The sequence below is a fragment of the Nerophis ophidion genome, linkage group LG11 (assembly GCF_033978795.1).
Source record: "Nerophis ophidion isolate RoL-2023_Sa linkage group LG11, RoL_Noph_v1.0, whole genome shotgun sequence".
Lineage (NCBI taxonomy): Eukaryota > Metazoa > Chordata > Actinopteri > Syngnathiformes > Syngnathidae > Nerophis > Nerophis ophidion.
Genome location: NC_084621.1, coordinates 38,077,365 through 38,101,977, shown reverse-complemented (window position 1 = coordinate 38,101,977; position 24,613 = coordinate 38,077,365). Strand labels below are relative to the sequence as shown.

The following is a 24,613-nucleotide window of genomic DNA, read 5'->3' as shown; positions in this document are numbered from 1 at the left end:
ATATATATATATGTATATATATATATATATATATATGTGTCTTGATTGGATTATCCAGAGAATAGTGCTCGATACCGTGGTAGAGCGCAATATGTAGGTGTGGGAAATTTCTGTAGAGATGAAGTAGTCTTGTGATTTTTTCCCACACCTACATATATATATATATATATATATATATATATATATATATATATATATATATATATATATATATATATAAGGTAAGGTTTATTCAGGTGTACTGGAGAGGAGGCTTCGCCGGATAGTCGAACCTCGGATTCAGGAGGAACAGTGTGGTTTTCGTCATGGTCGTGGAACTGTGGACCACCTCTATACTCTCGGCAGGGTTCTTGAGGGTGCATGGGAGTTTGCCCAGCCAGTCTACATGTGCTTTGTGGACTTGGAGAAGGCATTCGACCGTGTCCCTCGGGAAGTCCTGTGGGGAGTGCTCAGAGAGTATGGGGTATCGGAATGTCTTATTGTGGCAGTCCGCTCCCTGTATGATCAGTGTCAGAGCTTGGTCCGCATTGCTGGCAGTAAGTCGGACACGTTTCCAGTGAAGGTTGGACTCCGCCAAGGCTGTCCTTTGTCACCGATTCTGTTCATAACTTTTATGGACAGAATTTCTAGGCGCAGTCAAGGCGTTGAGGGGTTCCGGTTTGGTGGCCACGGGATTAGGTCTCTGCTTTTTGCAGATGATGTAGTCCTGATGGCTTCATCTGGCCGGGATCTTCAGCTCTCACTGGATCGGTTCGCAGCCGAGTGTGAAGCGACCGGAATGAGAATCAGCACCTCCAAGTCCGAGTCCATGGTTCTCGCCCGGAAAAGGGTGGAGTGCCATCTCCGGGTTGGGGAGGAGACCCTGCCCCAAGTGGAGGAGTTCAAGTACCTAGGAGTCTTGTTCACGAGTGGGGGAAGAGTGGATCGTGAGATCGACAGGCGGATCGGTGCGGCGTCTTCAGTAATGCGGACTTTGTATCGATCCGTTGTGGTGAAGAAGGAGCTGAGCCGGAAGGCAAAGCTCTCAATTTACCGGTCGATCTACGTTCCCATCCTCACCTATGGTCATGAGCTTTGGGTCATGACCGAAAGGATAAGATCACGGGTACAAGCGGCCGAAATGAGTTTCCTCCACCGTGTGGCGGGGCTCTCCCTTAGAGATAGGGTGAGAAGCTCTGCCATCCGGGAGGAGCTAAATGTAAAGCCGCTGCTCCTCCACATCGAGAGGAGCCAGATGAGGTGGTTGGGGCATCTGGTCAGGATGCCACCCGAACGCCTCCCTAGGGATGTGTTTAGGGCACGTCCAGCTGGTAGGAGGCCACGGGGAAGACCCAGGACACGTTGGAAAGACTATGTCTCCCGGCTGGCCTGGGAACGCCTCGGGATCCCCCGGGAAGAGCTAGACGAAGTGGCTGGAGATAGGGAAGTCTGGGCTTCCCTGCTTAGGCTGCTGCCCCCGCGACCCGACCTCGGATAAGCGGAAGATGATGGATGGATGGATGGATGGATGGATATATATATGTATATATATACAAACCCCGTTTCCAAATGAGTTGGGAAATTGTGTTAGATGTAAATATAAACGGAATACAATGATTTGCAAATCTTTTCCAACCCATATTCAATTGAATGCACTGCAAAGACAACATATTTGATGTTCAAACTCATAAACTTTATTTTATTTTGCAAATAATAATTAACTTAGAACTTCATGGCTGCAACATGTGCCAAAGTAGTTGGGAAAGGGCATGTTTACCACTGTGTTACATCACATTTTCTTTTAACAACAGTCAATAAACGTTTGGTAACTGAGGAAACTAATTGTTGAAGCTTTGAAAGTGGAATTCTTTCCCATTATTGTTTTATGTAGAGCTTCAGTCCTTCAACAGTCCGAGGTCTCCGCTGTAGTATTTTATGCTTCATAATGCGCCAGACATTTTCGATGGGAGACAGGTCTGGACTGCAGGCGGGCCAGGAAAGTACCCACACTCTTTTTTTTTATGAAGCCACGCTGTTGTAACAATTGTCTTGCTGAAATAAGCAGGGGCGTCCATGATAACGTTGCTTGGATGACAACATATGTTGTTCCAAAACCTGTATGGACCATTCAGCATTAATGGTGCCTTCACAGATTTGTAAGTTACCCATGCCTTGGGCACTAATACACCCCCATACCATCACAGATGCTGGCTTTTGAACTTTGCGCCTATAACAATCCAGATGGTTATTTTCCTCTTTGTTCTGGAGAACACCACGTCCTGTTTCCAAATGTAATTTGAAATGTGGACTCGTCAGACCACAGAACACTTTTCCACTTTGCATCAGTCCATCTTAGATGAGCTCGGGCCCAGCCAAGCCGGCGGCGTTTCAGAATATTGTTGATAAATGGGTTTGGCTTTGCATCGTACAGTTTTAACTTGTACTTACAGATGTAGCGACCAACTGTAGTTACTGACAGTGGTTTTATGAAGTGTTCCTGAGCCCATGTGGTGATATCCTTTACACACTGATGCCGGTTTTTGATGCAGTACCGCCTGAGGGATCAAAAGTCTGTAATATCGTCGCTTACGTGCAGTGATTTCTCCAGATTCTCTGAACTTTTTGATGATATTACGGACCGTAGATGGTAAAATCCCTAAATTCCTCGCAATAGCTCGTTGAGAAATGTTGTTCTAAAACTGTTCGACAATTTGCTCACAAAGTGGTGAACCTCGCCCCATCCTTGTTTGTGAATTACTTACCATTTCATGGAAGCTGCTTTTATACCCAATTATGGCACCCAACTGTTCCCAATTAGCCTGCACACCTGTGGGATGTTCCATATAAGTGTTTGATGAGCATTCCCTAAACTTTATCAGTATTTATTGCCACCTTTCCCAACTTCTTTGTGCTGGTATCAATTTCTAAAGTTAATGATTATTTGCACACAAAAAAATGTTTATCAGTTTGAACATCAAATATGTTGTCTTTGTACCATATTCAACTCAATATGGGTTGAAAATGATTTGCAAATCATTGTATTCCATTTATATTTACATCTAACACAATTTCCCAACTCATATGGAAACGGGGTTTATATATATATACATATATATATATATATATATATATATATATATATATATATATATATATATATATATATATATATATATATAATAAATAAATGGGTTGTACTTGTATAGCACTTTTCTACCTTCAAGGTACTCAGGGGTGTGGAAAAAAAATTGATTCGAATACGAATCGCAATTCTCACGTTCTGCGATTCAGAATTGATTCTCTTTTTTTTTTTTTTTTTTTAAATCAATCCAACAAAATAATACACACCAATTTTATAACAATGCAAACCAATTCCAAAACCAAACCTGACCCAGCAACACCCAGAACTGTGATAAACAGAGCAATTGAAAGGAGACACAACACAGAACAAACCAAAGTAGTGAAACAAAAATGAATATTATCAACAACTATATCAGTATTAGTTATAATTTCAGCATAGCAGTGATTAACAATCCCTCATTGACATTATCATTAGATATTTATAAAAAAAAGAACGATAGTGTCACAGTGGCTTACACTTGCATCGCATCTCAGCTTGACAAGACACTGTGTCCAATGTTTTCACAAAGATAAAATAAGTGGTATTTTTGGTTCGTTTAATAGTTAAAACAAATTTTCATTATTGCAATCAGTTGATAAAACATTGTCCTTTACAATTATAAAAGCTTTTTTTTTTTTTAAATCTATTACTCTGCTAGCATGTCAGCAGACTGGGGTGGATCCTGCTGAAATCCTATGTGTTGAATGAACACAGAATCGTTTTGAATCAGAAAAATATCGTTTTTGAATCGAGAATCGCGTTGAATCAAAACATCGATATACAATCGAATCGCGACCCCAAGAATCGATATTGAATTGAATCGTGGGACACCTAAAGATTCGCAGCCCTAATATATACATATATATATATATTATTTTTATTTATTTTTTTGATTAGATTTTTTTATTTTTATTTTTTTTACATTGTCATTATGGGGTATTGTCTGTAGAGTTTTGAAGACAAAAATACATGTATTCCATTTTGGAATTGGGCTGAAACATAACAAAATGTGGAAAAAGCTAAGCGGTGTGAATATTTTCCAGATGCAACGTACATATGATAATTGAGCCAACCCATTGTTATGTCGTTGAAAGTGAATAAGTAATAACATATACATGAATAAATATATTATTACATTCCTGTTAGCGTTTAATATTGCTAGCGATTAGCACTCTATTTATCAGCTAGCGATTAGTGGTCTGGTTGTCTGATAGTGATTGGTGCATTTTTGGCCAGCTAACAAATAGCACTCTCGTTGGGGGACACCAAATGCCTTTGCAGATTTAAATGGAGCACGCTCTCACAGAAAGGAGAAGCCTAGCTTGGAGTTCCAAGACATGATAGGCAAGAGCATTGATTTAAAGATTGTCTTTTTAAAAATTAATTAATTAATCGTACTCTGATTTACAATTAATTAATCGTGCAGTCCTAATGCTAACCGCTAAACGAGAGCTCTTGAATTTAAGCAAGGGTGGAGGGATCAGTCGCTAATCTTTGTTTAACAGCTACCTGCATTAAGTTCCAGTTATAGAGCATTTAAGTCTAATTTTGAATAGCTCACTTGAAGGAACATGATTCGGAAGGCCATGTTGTGAGTTGTCCAGTGGAAGGTTGTACAAATACTTTCAAGGTAAAATCCTCATGTACCGCTCACGTGTCTCGGAAACACAGGCATTTTACAGTATTTGTGACAGGGCGGTACGGTGGAGCATTGGTTAACGTTTGTACCTCACAGTGAGAAGGTCCTGGGTTTGATTACTGCGCTAGGAGTCTTTCCGCATGTTCTCCCCGGGTGCTGCGGCTTTCTCCCAACTCCAAAACGTTAACCTGGGGAAAGGATGATTGGCAACACTACATTTTTTTTACGGTGAATACATGGCAACCACAGCTGCCAGTATTTTACCGTAAATTATGCATATTTATTTTGCAGTGTATACGTAACATTACCGAAGTATTTTAGGTTATCTACTGTTTTTTGGTTTGCAGGAATCCCCTGCATTTACTACTGTGATAAACTATTTTGGATTTTACGGGTGTTTTAATCTTGCTATTCTGCCATAGTTTTTACGGTCATGTTTTACAGTGTACTCTTAAAGTAGATCCAAGTTTAATTTGGACAGTCTTGGTACTTGAAAATAGGTGCTAAAATGTGTGTGGTACAGTAATGTATCATTGTATATATTTATGCTATTAACCATCCTTGTTTGCTTCTTCTTGCTCAGACACAGACCCTCGCCTTCTGGAGAAGCAGGAGCAGCAGCAGCCCACCTATGTGGCCCTCAGCTACATCAACAGGTAAACAAATCCTTCGAGCGGACAACCAACCCCTTTTCACATCATCTGGTGGCTCCTTGAAGAGTTGCATTTTGTAGCTGGCTTGTGTTTACCGCATCAAGTCAGCTTTGAAAGAGAAGAAAAGGGAGTCGTGTTATTTTTATTTATTTTTTTAAGCTGCCTCCCAGGCTGCATGGACATAAGTTTATGTGGTTATAGCTTCACTTGTTAAATCTACTTTTGTGTTAACAATTTTTATGATGCGCCACTGAGCTTACTGTCCATAAATTTTTCTACATCTTTTTGATGGAACTGGAGATCAAAAAGATTTTTCTCTATTAAAAACCTCAGGTCATTAGACACAAAACACAAGTGTTGTTGTAAAATATTTTTTAAACATAAAACTGCTCCTTTTTTATATCCCAAAACCTGCTCTAATATGTTTTTATTGTGCCAAAATGAGCTAATTACTTTGTTTGTGTACATTTTATTTAAGGGTGTCCAAATTAAACAGCATTTAATGCGTAATGAGCCTGATCTACTAAAAGTGTTTGTATTAAAACATGTGCAAATTTCATATCACACGCAAAGCTGATTTACTAAACTAGTGCTAAGAGGATTGCGTCTCAGAAAGGGTACCTGTTATGCAAACCAACTTTGTTTACATATTAGTACCTGTTTTTGTGTATTTGAGATGTGCAAGTTCTGAAAATTTGAAATCAAACCATGGAGGATTCAGGGAGGTATTTATAAAACAATCTTGCCTTTCTTCATACTTCCTACAAACGATCCCTTTAGAATTTGCCCAATTTGTGACGTTTTCCAAATTGTGACGTCAGCGGATATCTCCGTGGTAGAAATTTACTTGTAGTCTGACTTTGAAGTCGCTATCCTCTTGTTGTGGGGCAGACTGGTTTGTACATGCACATGCATCCTCCGCTGTTGCCATTTTTAATATAAAGCAGCGTATAGTTCTAATTTATAGCTGTCAGTAGACTCCATATGGAAACTCTAAAAACTACAACATGGCTGGCGGGAAAAAGACGCAGTCGAAGTGGAGGCACGTAAATAAGACTGCCCACAAAACAGCCCATCCTGAAGAGAAGGTCAGAAAGCGGTTTGACAATGGTCTGTAAAACATAATCTATGCAATATTTTGGCCAAAGAACCACCGTTACACGTTATGGGGATCACAAGGAAGTGTTTTAAATGTAAACAAAAATCATAATATGACCCCTTTAAGTGAATATGCTGAATATATGCTGATCATCAAAATGCTGCAAACACTGGGAGGAAAAATGCAATTCTATATATTCCGCACGCACAATGTGATTTGCCAACGCTGACCACTGTTTTGCAGGCACTACTTTGCATCTTTATTTTGCACGTATGAAAAATGTTTGCTCAAATTTCTCTGAAAACTTCAGTCTTTAACAAAAATATCCCACTTTTTTAAAATTATCTGTATTAGATAACGTTACAGTTTTAAATTAGTAAAATAACTTCAAAAACTGTTTATTGGTTATTGAATGGATCTCCATTAGCTGACGCCAGGGCGACTGCTAGTTTTCCTGGGGTCCATATAGGAGCATACAAAATAAAAATACAAAAAATACATGCATTACCAAACATTATACAAAGGAAAAATACGACAAAAGATAAAAAAAGCTAGTTAACCCAGTATTAAAAATTCATGTCATGTGGGCAGCTGCAATAGGTGTATCTTCAAAGCTGTCTTGAATGACAATTTACTTTGTGAGAGATTAATATGAGATGGCAACCGATTCCAGAATGATATACTGTACATCTATACATCAGAATCAGAATCAGACATACATGACTATGTTTGAGGAGATTGGTCCTGGGAGCAGAAAGTGCTAAATAGCCATTGCTGACATTCGTAGTGTCATGAATATGTGTGTTAGTTGATTTTAAAAACTGTTTGTAAAAGTAATCTGGTGATGGATCTAACATGATAGTTCTAAAGAACATAAGGAGACTACAATGCATCCTTTGTTCAACAGATAACTAGGACAGGCGTGAATGCATAAATGAAATATTAGTGTGCAAAGAACATTTAAGTATCAGTCTAGCTGCTCTGTTCTGAACAAGTTGCAGTTTGTTCAGGTCAGATTTAGTCGTAGCGGACCATATTATAGGACAGTAATGAAGATGACAGAAAACCGTGGACTGCATGACTTCACCCATTGTTGAGGATGTCAAGAAGGTGGTGTGTGTGTGTGTGTGTGTGTGTGTGTGTGTGTGTGTGTGTGTGTGTGTGTGTGTGTGTGTGTGTGTGTGTGTGTGTGTGTGTGTGTGTGTGTGTGTGTGTGTGTGTGTGTGTGTGTGTGTGTGTGTGTGTGTGTGTGTGTGTGTGTGTGTGTGTGTGTGTGTGTGTGTGTGTGTGTGTGTGTGTGTGTGTGTGTGTGTGTGTGTGTGTGTGCGCGCGTACGTGCGCGCGCGCGTTGGGACTTTATCTTTTAACTTGATCTTTTATGTCCTGTGGCTTCAATAAAAACACCTCAGATAAAGGGCGTTTTTAGACATTTTTTAGGTGATATTAATTAAATACAGATAATGATTAATTAACTGCTCAGTTCTTTGAATCACTTGACAGAACTCATTTTCATGTCAATGTGCAATTGCGCAGCGGTAAATTTTTTTACCAAATGTAACAAACCCTTCCATATAAAAATGTTTCTTTAATGACTAAAGATGACATTTGCAGCGCTTATAAAAGACTTGCTAGCAGACTAGTATCGCATACTGTATATCTTAAAAGTATTATAATCATTGGACAAATAGCCAATATTTTGTTTGATGGCGGCCTTGTTTTTTCATCGATTTTTAGAAATTTGTGCAGGACATATGGAAAGAAGGTTTTGTCCAAAATGCCTTAGTAAGATGGTAAGATTCAGGAAGGAGGTAAAGCAGTTTGAGAAGAAGAATGAAAGATATATTTTTCAAAGCAGTTCTCTTAAAATGCAAAACTAAATGATTTGTACCGTCTGTTTTTTCATCTTTGGCCGCAGGTTCATGACAGAAGCTGCGAGGCGGGAGCATGAGGCGCTGAAGAAGAAGATGCAGCCCAAGTTATCTGTGTCTCTGACGGGCAACCTGTCCCGCAACAGCGTGTCTACGCCACCTCGCCACACCAGCGGGAACCTCACCCCTCCAGTCACCCCTCCCATCACCCCTTCCTCGTCCTTCCGCAGCAGCACGCCCACAGGTAAGCGTCACACTCTCACACTGGGACTTTGCCGCTTCTCGTTGAAACAAACACGCTCCACTTCTGATTCCCCACACAGGCAGCGAGTGCGACGAGGAGGACGTCGACTTTGAGGAGTCTGACAGCGACGAGTCGTGGACCACGGAGAGTGCCATCAGCTCAGAATCCATCCTCAGCTCCATGTGCATGAACGGAGGCGACGAGAAGCCCTTCGCCTGCCCTGTGCCTGGCTGCAAGAAGAGATACAAGGTTTGCTCTTTACTTTTTAAACAGACATTCAATTATATTATATTCATACATGGACTATATTATGACAAGCAAAGTATTGAATTACCATTATTTTCCATCTTGCGGAAAAAAAGTTCTCATTTGCCCACAATTAATATATATATAAAATATTACTAGTATGAAATGTTCATTATTATGAGAAGCAAAAATAGTATGAAAAAAGTCCTCATAGAACAATACAGTAATTATTGCAAGAATAAAATCTGTTTTGTGAGAACATTTTGTTTTCCAAGGATATAGTAATGATATTATACAAAATAAAGGCATAATCAAAAAATATCACAGGAATTGAAAGTTTGCCAGAAAATAAATTCTTCATGAAGAATAAATTATTAATGAATATATCAATACTAAAAAAAAGCCTCATACAAAAATAAAGATAATGAACTGGCATTATTACAAAAAAACGTCTTAATATACATGAACAATATACTGTATAATGATGGCAAATGTATCCATTTTTATGACAATATTTTTTTGTTTTTTCAGAAGCTTCTCATTTTACAATAATAAAAATAATAATAAATAAATCACAAATTAACTAATAACTAAAAAAATCCTCAGAATCATTTTTAAAAATGGATACACTAATACTAAAATAAGTTTTTATACAAAAATAAAAACATAATATTACAATAATGAAGTGACATTAAGAAACACTCTCCTTTTACATGAACAATATAATATGAGGGGAAAAAAGTGTCAATTTTTATGACGATACTTTTTTTTTAAGTCATTTTACAAGAATAATAAATAAATAATGAATGAAGTAATACAATAAAAGTACTTATTATACAGTAATAATAATAATAAAGTAATACTAAAATAATTTATAAATATATAAATGTGTGTGTGTGTACTTATTTTCCACTACAATTTACAAATAAATTCTTTAAAATTCCTACAATGTTAATTCCTGGATTTTTTTTCACATTCTGTCTCTCACAGTTGAAGTGTACCTATGATGAAAATTACAGACCTCTGTCATCATTTTAAGTGGGAGAACTCGCACAATCAGTGGCTGACTAAATACTTTTTTGCCCCACTGTATATATATATATATATATATATATATATATATATATATATATATATATATATATATATATATATATATATATATAAGTATATATATATATATATATATATATATATAAGTATATATATATATATATATTGGGGATCCATGATTTATATATTTAAAGTTTTACATATTTGAGTTTAACTCATGAAAAATGGGAGCAAGAACAAATGTGTTTCTTTTCTATTTGTGTTCAGTATATTAAAATGTCCTTTTGGAAGGTATTTTGTTGAATAAATAAGAAACTGTCAGTGTATTTCCATGGGATGTGGATGGAGCTCGTACTTTGTGTAAAACCTTGTCGCTCTCTACCTTCCCTCCCAGAATGTCAACGGGATTAAATATCACGCCAAGAACGGCCACAGGACACAGATTCGGGTGCGCAAACCCTTCAAGTGCCGCTGCGGGAAGAGCTACAAGACATCTCAGGGTCTTCGTCATCACACCATCAACTTCCACCCGCCTATCTCCGCCGACATCATCCGCAAGCTGCAGCAGTCGTGAGGTCATAAGGTCATGAGCGCTCTGCCTGAACGTCAACACCACCAGCAGCAGTGTTTCTTCTTCACCCTGTCACACTATACTTCTTCTTTATTTGCATGACTTATTAGGATTCATCCACGCTTCTTTTAAACTTTTGTATTTTGCACAGTCAAGCTATGAAAATGTCGAGTTTATTTTTATCGTATATATTTTTTTTGGGGTGGGGGCGGCCTCTGGTGCTTGTTGGTGAAAGAAATCGCCTGACGTGTCGTTTTTCATCACCATGCCTTGGCAATGCCAAAATTGCACCCCTTTTGAAGGCCACAACATTAGGTACACCAGCACAATAATGACTGAATAAATCTCTGGGAGGATTTTAGCATGTGCCTAAAATTGTGGCCAGTCAGAGTATATCTCATTTTATTATCGCTTACATGTGAGAGCACCCAACTCAGGTGACGTTTGCAAGCATTTCAGCAACGTGTTCCAACAGTGTTTTTACTCCTCAATATCAAGCACTTTTTTTCTCTTTACAAGTTGCCAACCAATGAACATTTTTGCCAACCTCACGTTCCTAGTTTATGTAAATATTAATAGTAGGGGTGTCTCAATACGATACTGATATTGGATAACAGTTCGATATCAGTAAAAGTGCCGGATGATATCGGTTACAAGCAGTCCTGCAGAGCGTTGACTTGGACAGCCAGTTATCATCTACATGTCCTCCAAAAAGCTCACAATGTTTGTCTATTTTTATGTTTTAGTCAAGTCATTTACTGAAAGTAAACATGTAGTCTCTGGGAGCTAGCAGCTACACAACAGCTAAGCACACAAAGTGCTTAATAAGTGTTTAAAACAGGACATTTTTCAATACAAAAAAGTATGAAAGAATCATATTTCCATCTTACCGATACGAAAAGTCTATAAGGCACACTGGAAAATGTCAGTGTTCAAAAACGAGAAAAAAAAAAAAAAAAATTTGGGGTATTTTATTTGAACTAAGTAAAATAAACTGCCAATAGAACAAGAAAATTTTGCTTGTCAAGATTTTCCAAAATAAGTCAAATTAGCTAACCTCAATGAACCCAAAAATACCTTAGAATAATAATATTCTCACTAATAACTGTACTGATTTGATTGATTGATTTAAATTTTTATTAGTAGATTGCACAGTTCAGTACATATTCCGTACAATTGAACACTAAATGGTAACACCCCAATAAGTTTTTCAACTTGTTAAATTCGGGGTCCACGTTAAACAATTGATGGTAGTACTACTATACGAGCGCGTATTTTCTATTGTTTCATTGAAAATAAAACAGCAAAGTCCATTTGGCTGTCATCTCTTTTAATATGAGACAATTTGGCAAAGTCAGGATTTTTTTTACATGCTTGAAATAAGAAATTATTACTTTAAAATAGTAGTTTTATATTTGTGAGTGTTGATGACACTGCTTTGCAACAGTTGATATTCTAGTTTCAAGCATGTTTTACTCAATATAGGTCATAACATCTCAGCAACAAGCTGTAATATCTTACTGAGATCATTTAGGACCAAAACACTTAAAACAAATAAAACACTCAAGCATAAAATCTGCTTAGTGAGAGAAATGTTTTTTCAGACAGAATATAAGCAAATATCACCCTTATTTCAGATATTTTATCTTACTTAGATTTCAGTGTTTGCAGTGCAAGAGTGTCTTTGAAATTGTTTAGTAACAAACGTGTCCGCGTCATCTTTTAACGTACTGTGACATAAATCGTGACTTCATGAATCGTTATGGCCAAAGAAACAATTACCACTCCACTTCAACTCGAATGATTACGTAAGTCTATTCCAGATGGTTAATAATAAATAAGTTTGTGTTTTTCATACATTCCCTTGCATCTAATTTCAGTAGATCAAATCTTTTCCAACATTCCACGCTACAAGATGAAAGTGTGTATTATGATTCTTGCTGATATCGTATCGGATAAATATCGGTATTGACCAAAAGGCTCCAATATCAGTATTGGAAATGAAAAAGTCGTATTGGGACAGCCCTAATAAAACGAAAGTGAAAGTATACAAGAGCTACTGTATGCTGACTGTATGGCAGTCAAAGTTTCAATGTTTCTAGTTTTGTTACGTTTGTCTTTGTCTCAAATCGTCAACCATTCCAGAATCCAGATGGTGTCAGTGGAGGCAGATGTTGGAGCAGGGGTGTCTGAACAAAACTCGGCCACAGGGACCGTTTTTACTTTTGCAAGCTTTTTTTTTTTCTTTTTTAATTGATTGTAAGCATATTCTGAGAGAGTCAACCATTCATTATCAATAGGATGTTATATCTATATTATGAGTAGTGCCGTCAAAAGATTCTTGTTTTTTAATCAGATCAAGCACTTTTGATTTAGATTAATCACGATTAATCGCAGCAAAGTAATCAGTTGCTTCAGTTTAAATAACTTCAAAAAGAACCCCAATATTTGGACACAAATGCAATTTGATAGAATGTCATACAGGGACACATTTTAAATGTGTTTCTTGAATGCACAACATTTATTTGCTCAAACATGTGGACATTTTTAATTTAAGTCCTGTCTGGGTGTATTTTTAAGTGAAATTTGCACATTTGGATTCTCTGCAATTATCTGATGTTTGCATTGACCTGACCTGAGACCACACACCTTTTTGGTAATCATTTGTGGTTAAAATAAACGGTGGGATTAATCTGCGTATATGCATAATCAATTGTGATTAATCACAACTTAAGGCATTATATTTGACAACCCTAATTTGGAGATATTACGGTATCATGTGACACTCATGAGTAGTTTGGACGCCCCTGCATTCCTGATGTCTATTTGTAGTTGTGAAGCTGTGTTCTAAGAGCTAAAGAAGGCCTTTGCACTACACTACTTTTCATGGTATATATTTTTTTTTAAAAGTGCCACCAATCATGTTTTAGAAATCTATTTTTCACTGCATGGCATGGATTTTTGCATTTTGATGGAGAGTTGTGACAGTGTTGTACTGCCAGATGTCTTTAATAAGCGTGTACAGTGAATGTATTATGCTTCAAGTGCATTAAATTATATTTTCATATGTTTCTGGAGGAGGGGTGGTAAAAAAAAAAAGATTATAATGTAAAGAAGGTATTCATGTTTAAACATTTTTTTAAAAAAACAAGCTGCTTCATGTACATTTTTGTTATGTTTGGAATAAAACGGTGTTCGGATGTTTCAAACTTTATTGGTTTATTTAATAAGGGAAACATGTACTTGGATCAAATAACTGAGAGAATTGAAAAAAAGCATGCATTGACTAAAAGGACCAGAAAAGTCACAAAGAAATCCAGAGATTTAGAATAAAAGTGGAAATTTTAAATGTTAATGAAAAAAGTTTTGAAAAATCATATTAAATATTCTTACGATGCAAACTGATTACATCATGTTTTCTATGAAAGCAAACTCTTAAGACTGAGTTTAAGATTGATGATACACACTTGCTCTCAGGATCCAAAAGGGACCTGCTCATAAGTGTCATGAAAGAGCAATAAATATTGGTTTTAACATTCAAAGTTGGACATCTTATACAACTCAATATCTAGCTACTGATATACGGTTTTCTATATTTGTATTTATATATCGTATGTTTTGTCAAATTATTTCTAAAATTTTATTATTATTTCTATTAAAAAAAAAAAAGTTAAAGTACCAATGATTGTCACACACATACTAGATGTGGCGAAATTATTTTCTGCATTTGACCCATCCCCTTGTTCACCCCCTGGGAGGTGAGGAGAGCAGTGGGCAGCAGCGGTGCCGCATCAGGGAGTCATTTTTGGTGATTTAACCCCCAATTCCAACCCTTAATGCTGAGTGCCAAGCAGGGAGATAATGGGTCCCATTGTTATAGTCTTTGGTATGACTGGGCCGGGATTTGAACTCACGACCTACCAATCTCAGGGCGGACACTCTAACCACTAGGCCACTGAGTAGGTTGCAGAGTGGAATATTTGATGTTGGGTAATTACAGCCTTGAATAGGTCAATATTTCCTGACAATTTGTTTAAAAAAATGTATTTTACTGTGCCTACTGAGCTAGAAAGAGAACGCAGGCAGGACTTGGTTGTAAATACTGTGTGTGTATACATATATAAAGATAAATATATTGACAAAACCCAAAACCAGTGAAGTTGGCACGTTGTGTAAGTCGTAATGAAAAACAGAATAAAATGATTTGCAAATCCTTTTGAACCAATATTCAATTGAATAGACTGCAAAGACAAGCTACTTAACGTTTGAACTGGTAAACTGTTATTTTTTGCAAATATTAGCTCATTTGGAATTTGATGCCTGCAACATGTTTCAAAAAAGCTGGTAGAAGGTGGCAAAAAAGACCAAGAAAATTTAGGAATGCTCATCAAACACTTATTTGGAACATTCCGCAGGTGAACAGGCTAATTGGGTGCCATGATTGGGTATAAAATCAGCTTCCGTGAAATTCTCAGGCATTCACAGAGGTGGGACCAAGTCATTGTTTTGCAAGTCACAAGTAAGTCTCAAGTCTTTGCCCTCAAGTCAAGTCCCGAGTCAAGACAGGCAAGTCCCGAGTCAAGTCCAAAGTCAATACTGGGAAGTCTCAAGTCAAGTCCCAAGTCCTGCATTTTGAGTTTCGAGTCATTTCAAGTCTTTTTAACCACAGACTAATATGTGTACACAGATTGTGTATGCTTTTAAAACGCTGTATGTATTTATTATTTAAAAAAAAACAGTGCTTACACTGCACTTCATAATAGCACTATTGACCAGTTATTCTAAACATTTAACTCATTCCTTTACAGTATAAACACATTTCAAAAAACAAGTGCATCTTTACTTATTTGCACAGGTGTTAACATTGTATTTCCATGGAATATTGCATTGTAACTAGTTCCACAGCAGTTTATATCATGTTCTTACCTCATCTCACACTATACATGTGTTAATGTGTGTGTACACATGAAAAACACAACAAATACATGAACATAATAATGAACAGTGCTGTACTTTTTAGATGTCAGGCCTCTATGGAATATGTACACATATTCTTAATACAGTATACATTTTAACTGACCTTTATTTGACTATGTTTTTCTTTTTGTAGGTGGCTAAAATACGTGGTGCTGCTGACCGCCGTCTAACGTTACGTTACTGTTTGTGATACATTCACTAACGTAACGTTATGTGTAGGTACCTCATGCAACCCTGCTTAAAAAAAAATCACTTGAGAAAAAGTATGAATAAGGTAGCGAACTGCAGTGGACGCAACAAATTGCCGTGTTTGCAATGACGTTATAACCATAGACATCTTATAAGTATACGCAGAATTGGCTGCTGTGACGCAAGCAATTTGGCCGCCATCCTGAAGTGGTGATGAGGAGCCGGCGAGCAGCCTAAACTGACAGTTGACAGGTAGAAAACAAAGATGCTGGGCTGGTATTCAGCGTTTTCCTGCTCAAATGAGCGGACTGTTGACAAAAGGAATTGGGGGATTACTTTTCACAAGTAAGATTTAACATTAACACACTATTGGTTGTATTTTGTGAAAAGAATATCACCACAGAGTTAAGCAGGAGCAAATATCTTCAATATTTGTATGTGAAAATCACAAAGAAATCTTCTGGGGGAGGATGACCCCCCTGCAGGTATGTGGTTTACAAACTTTCAGGCCCACCTAAAACAAAATTCACCACTGATTATGATGCATTCTCATTTTATTGTAAACACAGATAAGTCTTCAAGTAACAATATTCAAATACTAACTTTGTTGGGTAAGACAGAATTTAATTTTATTCTGAATCCAGTGAAACAGATTGGTGGTTTTAGCTGAAATAAAGACTTTCAGGTGTTTATATATGTTTATTTGGCAGACACTTTTATCCAAAGCAACATACATGAAAAATACATACAAAACAATCACTGTAAACATGATCATTTAAGGAAAGAATGTAATAGAAAATATCAATACAAAGTGTCAAGACAGAATAAACTATCTGCTGTTGCAGCAACAGAGTATAAGTCTATAACGGTGGTTCTCAACCTTTTTTCAGTGATGTACCCCCTGTGAACATTTTTTTAATTCAAGTACCCCCTAATCAGAGCAAAGCATTTTTGGTTGACAAAAAAGATAAAGAAGTAAAATACAGCACTATGTCATCAGTTTCTGATTTATTAGATTGTATAACAGTGCAAAATATTGCTCATTTGTAGTGGTCTTTCTTGAACTATTTGAAAAAAAAAAGATGTAAAAATAACTAAAAACTTGTTGAAAAATAAACAAGTGATTCAATTATAAATAAAGATTTCTACACATAGAAGTAATCATCAACTTAAAGTGCCCTCTTTGGGGATTGTAATAGAGATCCATCTGGATTCATGAACTTCATTCTAAACATTTCTTCACAAAAAAAAAACTTTAACATCAATATTTATGGAACATGTTTACAAAAAATCTAGCTGTCAACACTGAATATTGCATTGTTGCATTTCTTTTCACAGTTTATGAACTTACATTCATATTTTGTTGAAGTATTATTCAGTAAATATATTTATTAAGGATTTTGAATTGTTGCTATTTTTAGAATATTTAAAAAATATATCATGTACCCCTTGGCATACCTTCAAGTAACCCCATTTGAGAACCACTGGTCTATAGGTCTCTAAGATATATAGATATCTAATGTATTCATACATTGCTTATGTAGGATATACGCATGTATATTTAACCTAATCATATTGTTTCTTTAACTTAAAAATAGCTGACTGTTTTTCCCCCCTTTTTGGGATTATATTCACAGTTTTGATCTCAGACGTCTGGTCACTTATAGCACATAAGAATATTATATTACTGTTAAGCAAATTATGAACACACCAAGACATGTGTCCTTTATCATAGTTACACGTATGACAAAAAAGCGCGTGAGTATCAGTGGTATTCAGTGAGGTAATATGAATTAAATGTGCTGACAGTTCATTGCTCCTGCCAAAGGAATTGCCCTGAGTGGAGCGGATTACCACTCCAAGATGGCGACCGCGCGTCACGTCAGCGGCAACAGGCAGTAGTGCTCGATGCTGCGTCTACTTATAAGATGTCTATGGTTATAACGGTAGCAGTGAGTTCACAGCCTCACTGATTTAACCCCACAGCAAATAAAAGTTACGTTACTCAGCCAATAAACGTTATCTTACATTCAAAACGTACCCTTCTTTGTGCAACTTCAAATGTCGAACGAAGTTGGAAGTTGTTGCGTCTCCGTCTGTAATCTTCCAACCGCATGTTTTGCTTACGGCAATTCCTGTTTTGTTGACCAAGTCGTAGTTTTAATACCCGAACGAAACACTTTATGGCATAATTTTCCTTACTTATTCTTCTGTTGTTTGAGAGCAGTTCTGCTTGGTTTTCCTGCAATTTGATTGGATGAATGCTGTGTGACGAAAATAACGTGGATGTAAATTGATTGGCTGTTGTACTGACAGGTAGCGCGCACACTGTCAATGCACACATGTTGACAAACACGCGTACACAATGGAAGATACGGAGCGCTCCTGAATAACTTTTTAATCGTTGGGTTTTGGGGAAAGTTGCAAGTCATGTCAAGTCAAAAGGCTCAAGTCCAAGTCGAGTCCCAAGTCATTAATGTTAAAGTCTAAGTCGAGGTGCAAGTCTTTTTACATTTTGTCAAGTCGAGTCTAAAGTCATCAAATTCATGACTCTAGTCTTACTCGAGTCCAAGTCATGTGACTCGAGTCCACACCTCTGGGCATTCACAAACAAGGATGAGGCGAGGGTCACCACTTTGTGAACAAATGCATGAGCAAATTGTCAAACAGTTTAAGAACAACGTTTCTCAACGAGCTATTGCAAGGAATTTAGGGATTTCACCATCTACGGTCCGTAATATCATCAGAAGGTTCAGAGAATCTGGACAAATCACTGCACGTAAGCGGCAAGGCCGAAAACCAACACTGAATGCCCGTGACCTTCGATCCCTCAGGCGGTACTGCATCAAAAAGCGACATCAGTGTGTAAAGGATATCACCACATGGGCTTAGGAACATTTCAGAAAACCACTTTCAGTAACTAAAGTTCGTCGCTACATCTGTAAGTGCGAGTTAAAACTGTACTATGCAAAGCGAAAGCCATTTATGGGCTTGAGCTCATCTAAGATGGACTGATGCAAAGTGGAAAAATGTTCTGTGGTCTGGCGCGTCCACATTTCAAATTGATTTTGGAAACTGTCACCGTCCTGTCCTCCGGACCAAAGAGGAAAAAAAACATTTGGACTGTTCTAGGCGCAAAGTTCAAAAGCCAGCATCTATGATGGTATGGGGGTGTATTATTGCCCAAGGCATGGGTAACTTACACATCTGTGAAGGCACCATTAATACTGAAAGGTACATACAGGGTTTGGAACAACATATGCTGCCATCCAAGCAACGTCTTTTTCATGGACGACCCTGCTTATTTCAGCAAGACAAGTGTTACAACAGCGCTGCTTCATAATAAAAGAGTGTGGGTACGAGACTGACCTGCCTGTAGTCCAGACCTGTATCCCATTGAAAATGTGTGGCGCAATATTAAGTGTAAAATACCACAACAAAGACCTCGGATTGTGGAACAACTTAAGGTGTACATCAAGCAAGAATGGGGAAAATTCCACCTGAAAAGTTTCAAAAATTGGTCTCCTCAGTTCCCAAACGTTTACTGAGTGTTGTTAAAAGGAAAGGCCATGTAACACAGTGGAAAAATGCCCCTGTGCCAGCTTTTTTGCAATGTGTTGCTGCCGTTAATTTCTATGTTAATGATTATTTGCCCCAAAAAATATTGGTTTCTCAGCTCGAACATTAAATATCTTGTCTTTGCAGTCTATTCAACTGAATAGAAGCGAATCATTGTATTTTGTTTATATTTACAATTTACACAACGTGCCAACTTCACTGGTTTTGGGTTTTGTATAGTGTCTATATATATATATATATATATATGTATATATATATATATATATATATACATATACATATATATATATATATTTACATATATATATATATATATATATAAAATCTGCTAGGGGTGCTCAAAAAATACATTCACATCCTAATTTAATTTAATTTTCGATATATATATATATATATATATATTATGTATGTATATATATCTATGTATGTGTGTATATATATATATATATATATGTATGTATATCTAGGTTCAAAGTGAGGTTGGTATAATTCAAATTTTCTAAATTGTATTCTCAATGTACAAAATCTGAAATACACATTTCTGTAATAAGAGTGAGCGTTTTTATAGATACACACTGATTTTCAGACTTTGGAACACATTTACTTAAAAACTACAGCATTAAATGATTTACCATACAGCTACGAGTGGCAGAAATGTAACGTGACCGCTTGGTCAAAATAGTAGGGGTGTGGCCTAAATCTAGAATCAGCCACACCTCTAAAACTTGCTTTCGGTACTAGTTTTTTTAATTTAGAAATTAAACCTACACTAATGTACGTCTTTCAACCTCCATTCAAACTTAATCATGAATATATTTTAAATTACACCATTGAAAACAAACTTAAAAATGTTTTTAAGCTGTATTGAAATTTAGGAGTCACGATTGGGGACAGCTCAATAGAAAGTACTCTATAAAAGATGATTTTGTAATTATTTTTCTCATCACTTAATTAAAGCCCTGGGTTTAAAGACACCATAATATAATGTAACACAAGTGTTTTATTAATGGCCAGCACTTTGCTTTAATTGGTTAGATTTCTTTTTTTTTCTTTTTTGATACTATTGCTTTAATACATGTGGGATTCCCTTTATGTTTAAAAAAAATCAAAAACAAGCTGCTTCATGTAAACTTTTGTTATGTTTGGAATAAAAAGGTGTTCTGATGTTTTAAACTTTATTGGTTTACTAAACAGGGAAAACAAGTACATGGAAAAAATAACTAAAACCAGAAGAGAGAATTGAAAAGAAGCACGCGATGACTAAATGATGTCTAGAATAGTCACAAAGATAGGAAAGAAGTCCAGAGGTCTAAAATAAAGGTGGAAATATATTGTCAGATGTTCTCTTTCTGTTGACTGGATTCAGTTAAAACGGAAAAAAAGAAAATCATATTGATCAAAGTATTGCTAAGATGCACACTGATTAAACCTTTCCGTGAAAGCACGATCAGCGGTTCATGCAAGAAGAAGAAGAATCTCCGTGTCGGCGCTGACTAGTCGAATTCGAGCGGATTCCCGTCGAAATGCGTGAGCACGTGGTTCTCGAAAGCCTTTTGGTCGCAGTCCAGCGGGAACTGCTCGCTGCACATGGGGCAGATTTTCCAGTGGCTCTCGACGTGCTCCTCAAACTTGGACTGGTCGTAGTTGGGCGGGAAGATGACCTCGCAGAGCGGGCATCGCTTCATGTCCATGCTGCACACGCGCACACACACACACACACGCACGCACACAAATATTCATTATTAAAAGGCTGTTTTGTTAGCAGGTGATGACGTGAGCACAAAGTAGTGAAGAGTTGCAACATGTGTGGTCTGCGACTAGTAGAGAGGAGGTCAAGGCAGCATTTCACACATGTTACGCTACGCAGCTTTTGGAAAAGCATTTAAGACAGCAGGAGCGCCTTATTTATACCTGCCATCGAAGCAAAATGGACTCTGTCCATCGTTCCCAAAGAGGTTGTTGGATCCGATCATGGTTGACTTTTCGTTGGCGTTGTTAACCTGAGAGGCAAAAGACACACTCATTGATAATTACTAACACAACCCAGTATCACACTAAAGGGAGCATTTTAATTACAACAATTCTCTAATTCAACAATTCTCCTCAAGCAAGTGTGTAGATTTATACACAGCCATTGTTGTCTAAAGAGCAGTGAGCAGCAAAATACACCAACACCACGTAAACTGTTGGCCAATCAAAAAGCAACCCCATAACGCTATAGCCAACATTCACCAGGAGATGGATCGAATTACAGACGGGGTCGCCATGGCTGTAACTTCCTCGTTCTTCTGCTTCGTCTCCTTGTGTGTGCAGTTTTTTTATTCAAATTCGTAGATGTTGTAACGTGATTGGGCAGGCAAGCTGTTTATATAGTGGGAAAGCGGACGTGAAAAAAGGCTGTCCCCACTCAGGTCCGCAAGGAGCTGGAAAGGCCGTGGCCTCCAGCTCCGGCTGAATTTCGGGAGAAAAATTTCTTCGGGGAAGTTTTCGGGAGAGGAGCTGAATTTCGGGAGTCTCCCTGAAAATCCGGGAGGGTTGGCAAGTATGGTGTGTTCTAATAACGGCACACTTTGTAATAAACAACAAAAAATACTCTTTTTGAGGATTCACTACCTTATCTTTTTGAAGCTGAATATACAGAGGATGAACTGCTGGTTCTACAAGCGAGCACGAAGAGAGGGTGAAACATTAGAGCAAACAGAAGCAGTGACAGTCAGGACCGGCATGACTTGGTGGCGTAAATGCTTGGAGCCAAGCTACGCTGACAGAAATGGCGAGCTTGCCCAAAATCATCTGGAAATGCTTGAACAAACACTCATCCCGATTAGTTCAAATCCAGGGATGTCATGGTTTGTGAAGCCCACTGAGGCACTTGTTATTAAGGGCTGTATAAATAAACATTGATGATTGATGAAATTAGCATGCAAAAAAAAACCAACACATGTGTTCAGGTCTCTAATGATTGTGAACGATAGGCAAAATTCCCCAAATCTTTAAGATTGATTAGACACATTTACTATTGGAATCCAAAAGGGACGCGGTCACAAAAGTGTCATAATCATTTTTTGCTTTACTCTTTAAGGTTAGAAATATTTTAGCAACTTCAGATTCATCTATTGATATACAGTGTTTTTTTTATGTTGTATGGCCTAATATTGTCTCAATTCAATCCCAATTGCGATTTTTAATGATTTAATTTCAAAATCAATTAAGAAATTTTGACAATACAAATGTTTTCAACAAGTATTTAATACAAATATTAAAAATCAAATTTTGGATTAAAAACATTTAACAACTATTATAGATACTATCATTGATAAAGTTGCTTGGATTAATTTTTGCTTTTGATACTGTAAACTGACAACTCTTATGCAAGTGTCATTTGTATAGTATTATCCATTGAGACAGTTAAATAAAATGACATCTAAAATGTGTGCTCACTATAGTGCGACAATTGATGTGAATCATATCAAACTTAAATATGTTACGTTGTTGTTGTTGGTGTTGCTCGGCTTATCCTCCGCCTCCTCGTGGCCATCGGGGCGGGCCTGATTACGTGTGGGTTGGATACACACCACGTTGCTGTCCCATGAGGGTGGGCCCGTGGGGGGGAGACAAAGCAGCTGCTCAGCTGACAGTTCCTCATCGTCTTCGTCTGCAGGGGACACAATCACAAATGCTGTCAATCAAATTATTTAAGTTTTGTAATCCGCTCTATGTTCTAATACCGTAACAATATTGAGTATCTCAGCCCAGTAAGGTGTACCAGCCCTGCACTCGTCTAGTGCAGTGGTTCTCAAATGGGGGTACGCATACCCCTTGGGGTACTTGAAGGTATGCCAAGGGGTACTTGAGATTTTTCAAAATAATTCTAAAAATAGCAACATTTCAAAAATCCTTTATAGATATATTTATTGAATAATACTTCAACAAAATATGAATGTAAGTTTATAAACTGTGAAAAGAAATGCAACAATGCAATATTCAGTGTTGACAGTTGGATTTTTTGTGGACATGTTCCATAAATATTGACGTTAAAGACTTTTTTTTGTGAAGAAATGTTTAGAATTAAGTTCATGAATCCAGATGGATCTCTATTATTCCCCAAATAGGGCACTTTAAGTTGATGATTACTTCTATGTGTAGAAATCTTTATTTAGAATTTAATTACTAGTTATTTTTATATGTTTTTTTCTGAATAGTTCAAGAAAGACCACTACAAATAAGCAATATTTTGCACTGTTATACAATTCAATAAATCAGAAACTGATGACATTGTGCTGTATTTAACTTCTTTTCTCTTTTTTTTCAACCAAAAATGCTTTGCTCTGATTAGGGGGTACTTGAATTAAAAAAATGTTCACAGGGGGTACGTCACTAAAAACAGGTTGAGAACCACTGGTCTAGTGAACCTGCTTGTAAGTGTGAGACAATGTACACAGAATAAGTGGGATACATTTCACTTGAAGACTTTCTACCTTTGAGGTAACTCCAAGAGCTTTGCCAGTTAGTAGAGATGCACGATACAGCCTAAAATCTGTATCACAATATATATTTTACAGCCTCCTGCGATAATGATATATATCACAATATTTTATTTGGTGTGTAAATGATAATAGAATAATTACAAAACGGGTTACAAAGACTCCTATTTTAACAGTGGACTTAGGCATTATGATTATGATTCTCAAACTGAGGTACGGGTACACCTACAAATACGTTATTATAGTGCAGTGTTTTATTTTCCTATATTCAAACACCGAGTTACTATTCAAACTGTGTGCAATGTAACAGTAGCCTAAAATATTAAATAAACTTGATAAATAAAACCTTTGCCTTGTTTTTATTGAATATTTAGGCCTGCTGCACCACTGCATCTTAATGTAGGTCATTTAGCTTAAAAGAGCCAAGTGTTTTTATAAGGTGGTACTTGTGAAAAAGGTTTGAGGACCACTGCAGTAACATATTACATAATTTCTAGTTGTACTAATTTTTTCAAAACTCTTATCTAAATGTTAATTCACTGTTAACATCTGGTTACTTTCTGTTGTAAAATGGTTTTATCAACAATTCTGTTAAAATATAATATGCACTTGGATACTTTACATTAGTTTTGGTTACCAATCCAATACCAAGTAGTTACAGGGGCAGTATTGGTCATACAAATGTTGATACTGATACTTCAATTTTCTAAGATCATTAAATTATTAAATAACACAGGATGGCAGTTTAACAATCTCAAATAATATTATTATATTATTTGCTGATTGCCTTTTATTAAGAGATAACAAAATATAATCAAGTCAAAGTGCAAAAACAAATTAAAAGCAAAAACTACTATTGGCTCTTATTTCCTGAGTTTTAGAAAATACAAAAACAATTTTGCGATACTGGA

At 36.8% G+C, this 24,613-nt stretch overlaps 2 protein-coding genes across 3 annotated transcripts in view; one reads left to right on the top strand and one right to left on the bottom strand.

The window, feature by feature from the left end:
• Window positions 1–13,682, top strand: part of jazf1b (JAZF zinc finger 1b) — a 46,995-nt gene extending 33,313 nt beyond the window's left edge. The window contains exons 2-5 of the mRNA XM_061915848.1: window positions 5,323–5,395; window positions 8,407–8,603; window positions 8,683–8,852; window positions 10,297–13,682. Of these exons, the coding sequence (XP_061771832.1) occupies window positions 5,323–5,395; window positions 8,407–8,603; window positions 8,683–8,852; window positions 10,297–10,476 (620 nt within the window). The 3' untranslated portion in view covers window positions 10,477–13,682. The remainder of the gene's footprint in view (window positions 1–5,322; window positions 5,396–8,406; window positions 8,604–8,682; window positions 8,853–10,296) is intronic.
• A 6,694-nt stretch (window positions 13,683–20,376) lies between these two features.
• The window catches only part of tax1bp1b (Tax1 (human T-cell leukemia virus type I) binding protein 1b), a 60,729-nt gene continuing 56,492 nt past the window's right edge, over window positions 20,377–24,613 (bottom strand). For both annotated transcript variants that reach the window (XM_061915845.1, XM_061915847.1), the window contains 3 exons: window positions 22,707–22,873; window positions 21,130–21,218; window positions 20,377–20,910 (listed from right to left, as the gene is read on the bottom strand). In XM_061915845.1, the coding sequence (XP_061771829.1) occupies window positions 20,712–20,910; window positions 21,130–21,218; window positions 22,707–22,873 (455 nt within the window). In that variant the 3' untranslated portion in view covers window positions 20,377–20,711. The remainder of the gene's footprint in view (window positions 20,911–21,129; window positions 21,219–22,706; window positions 22,874–24,613) is intronic.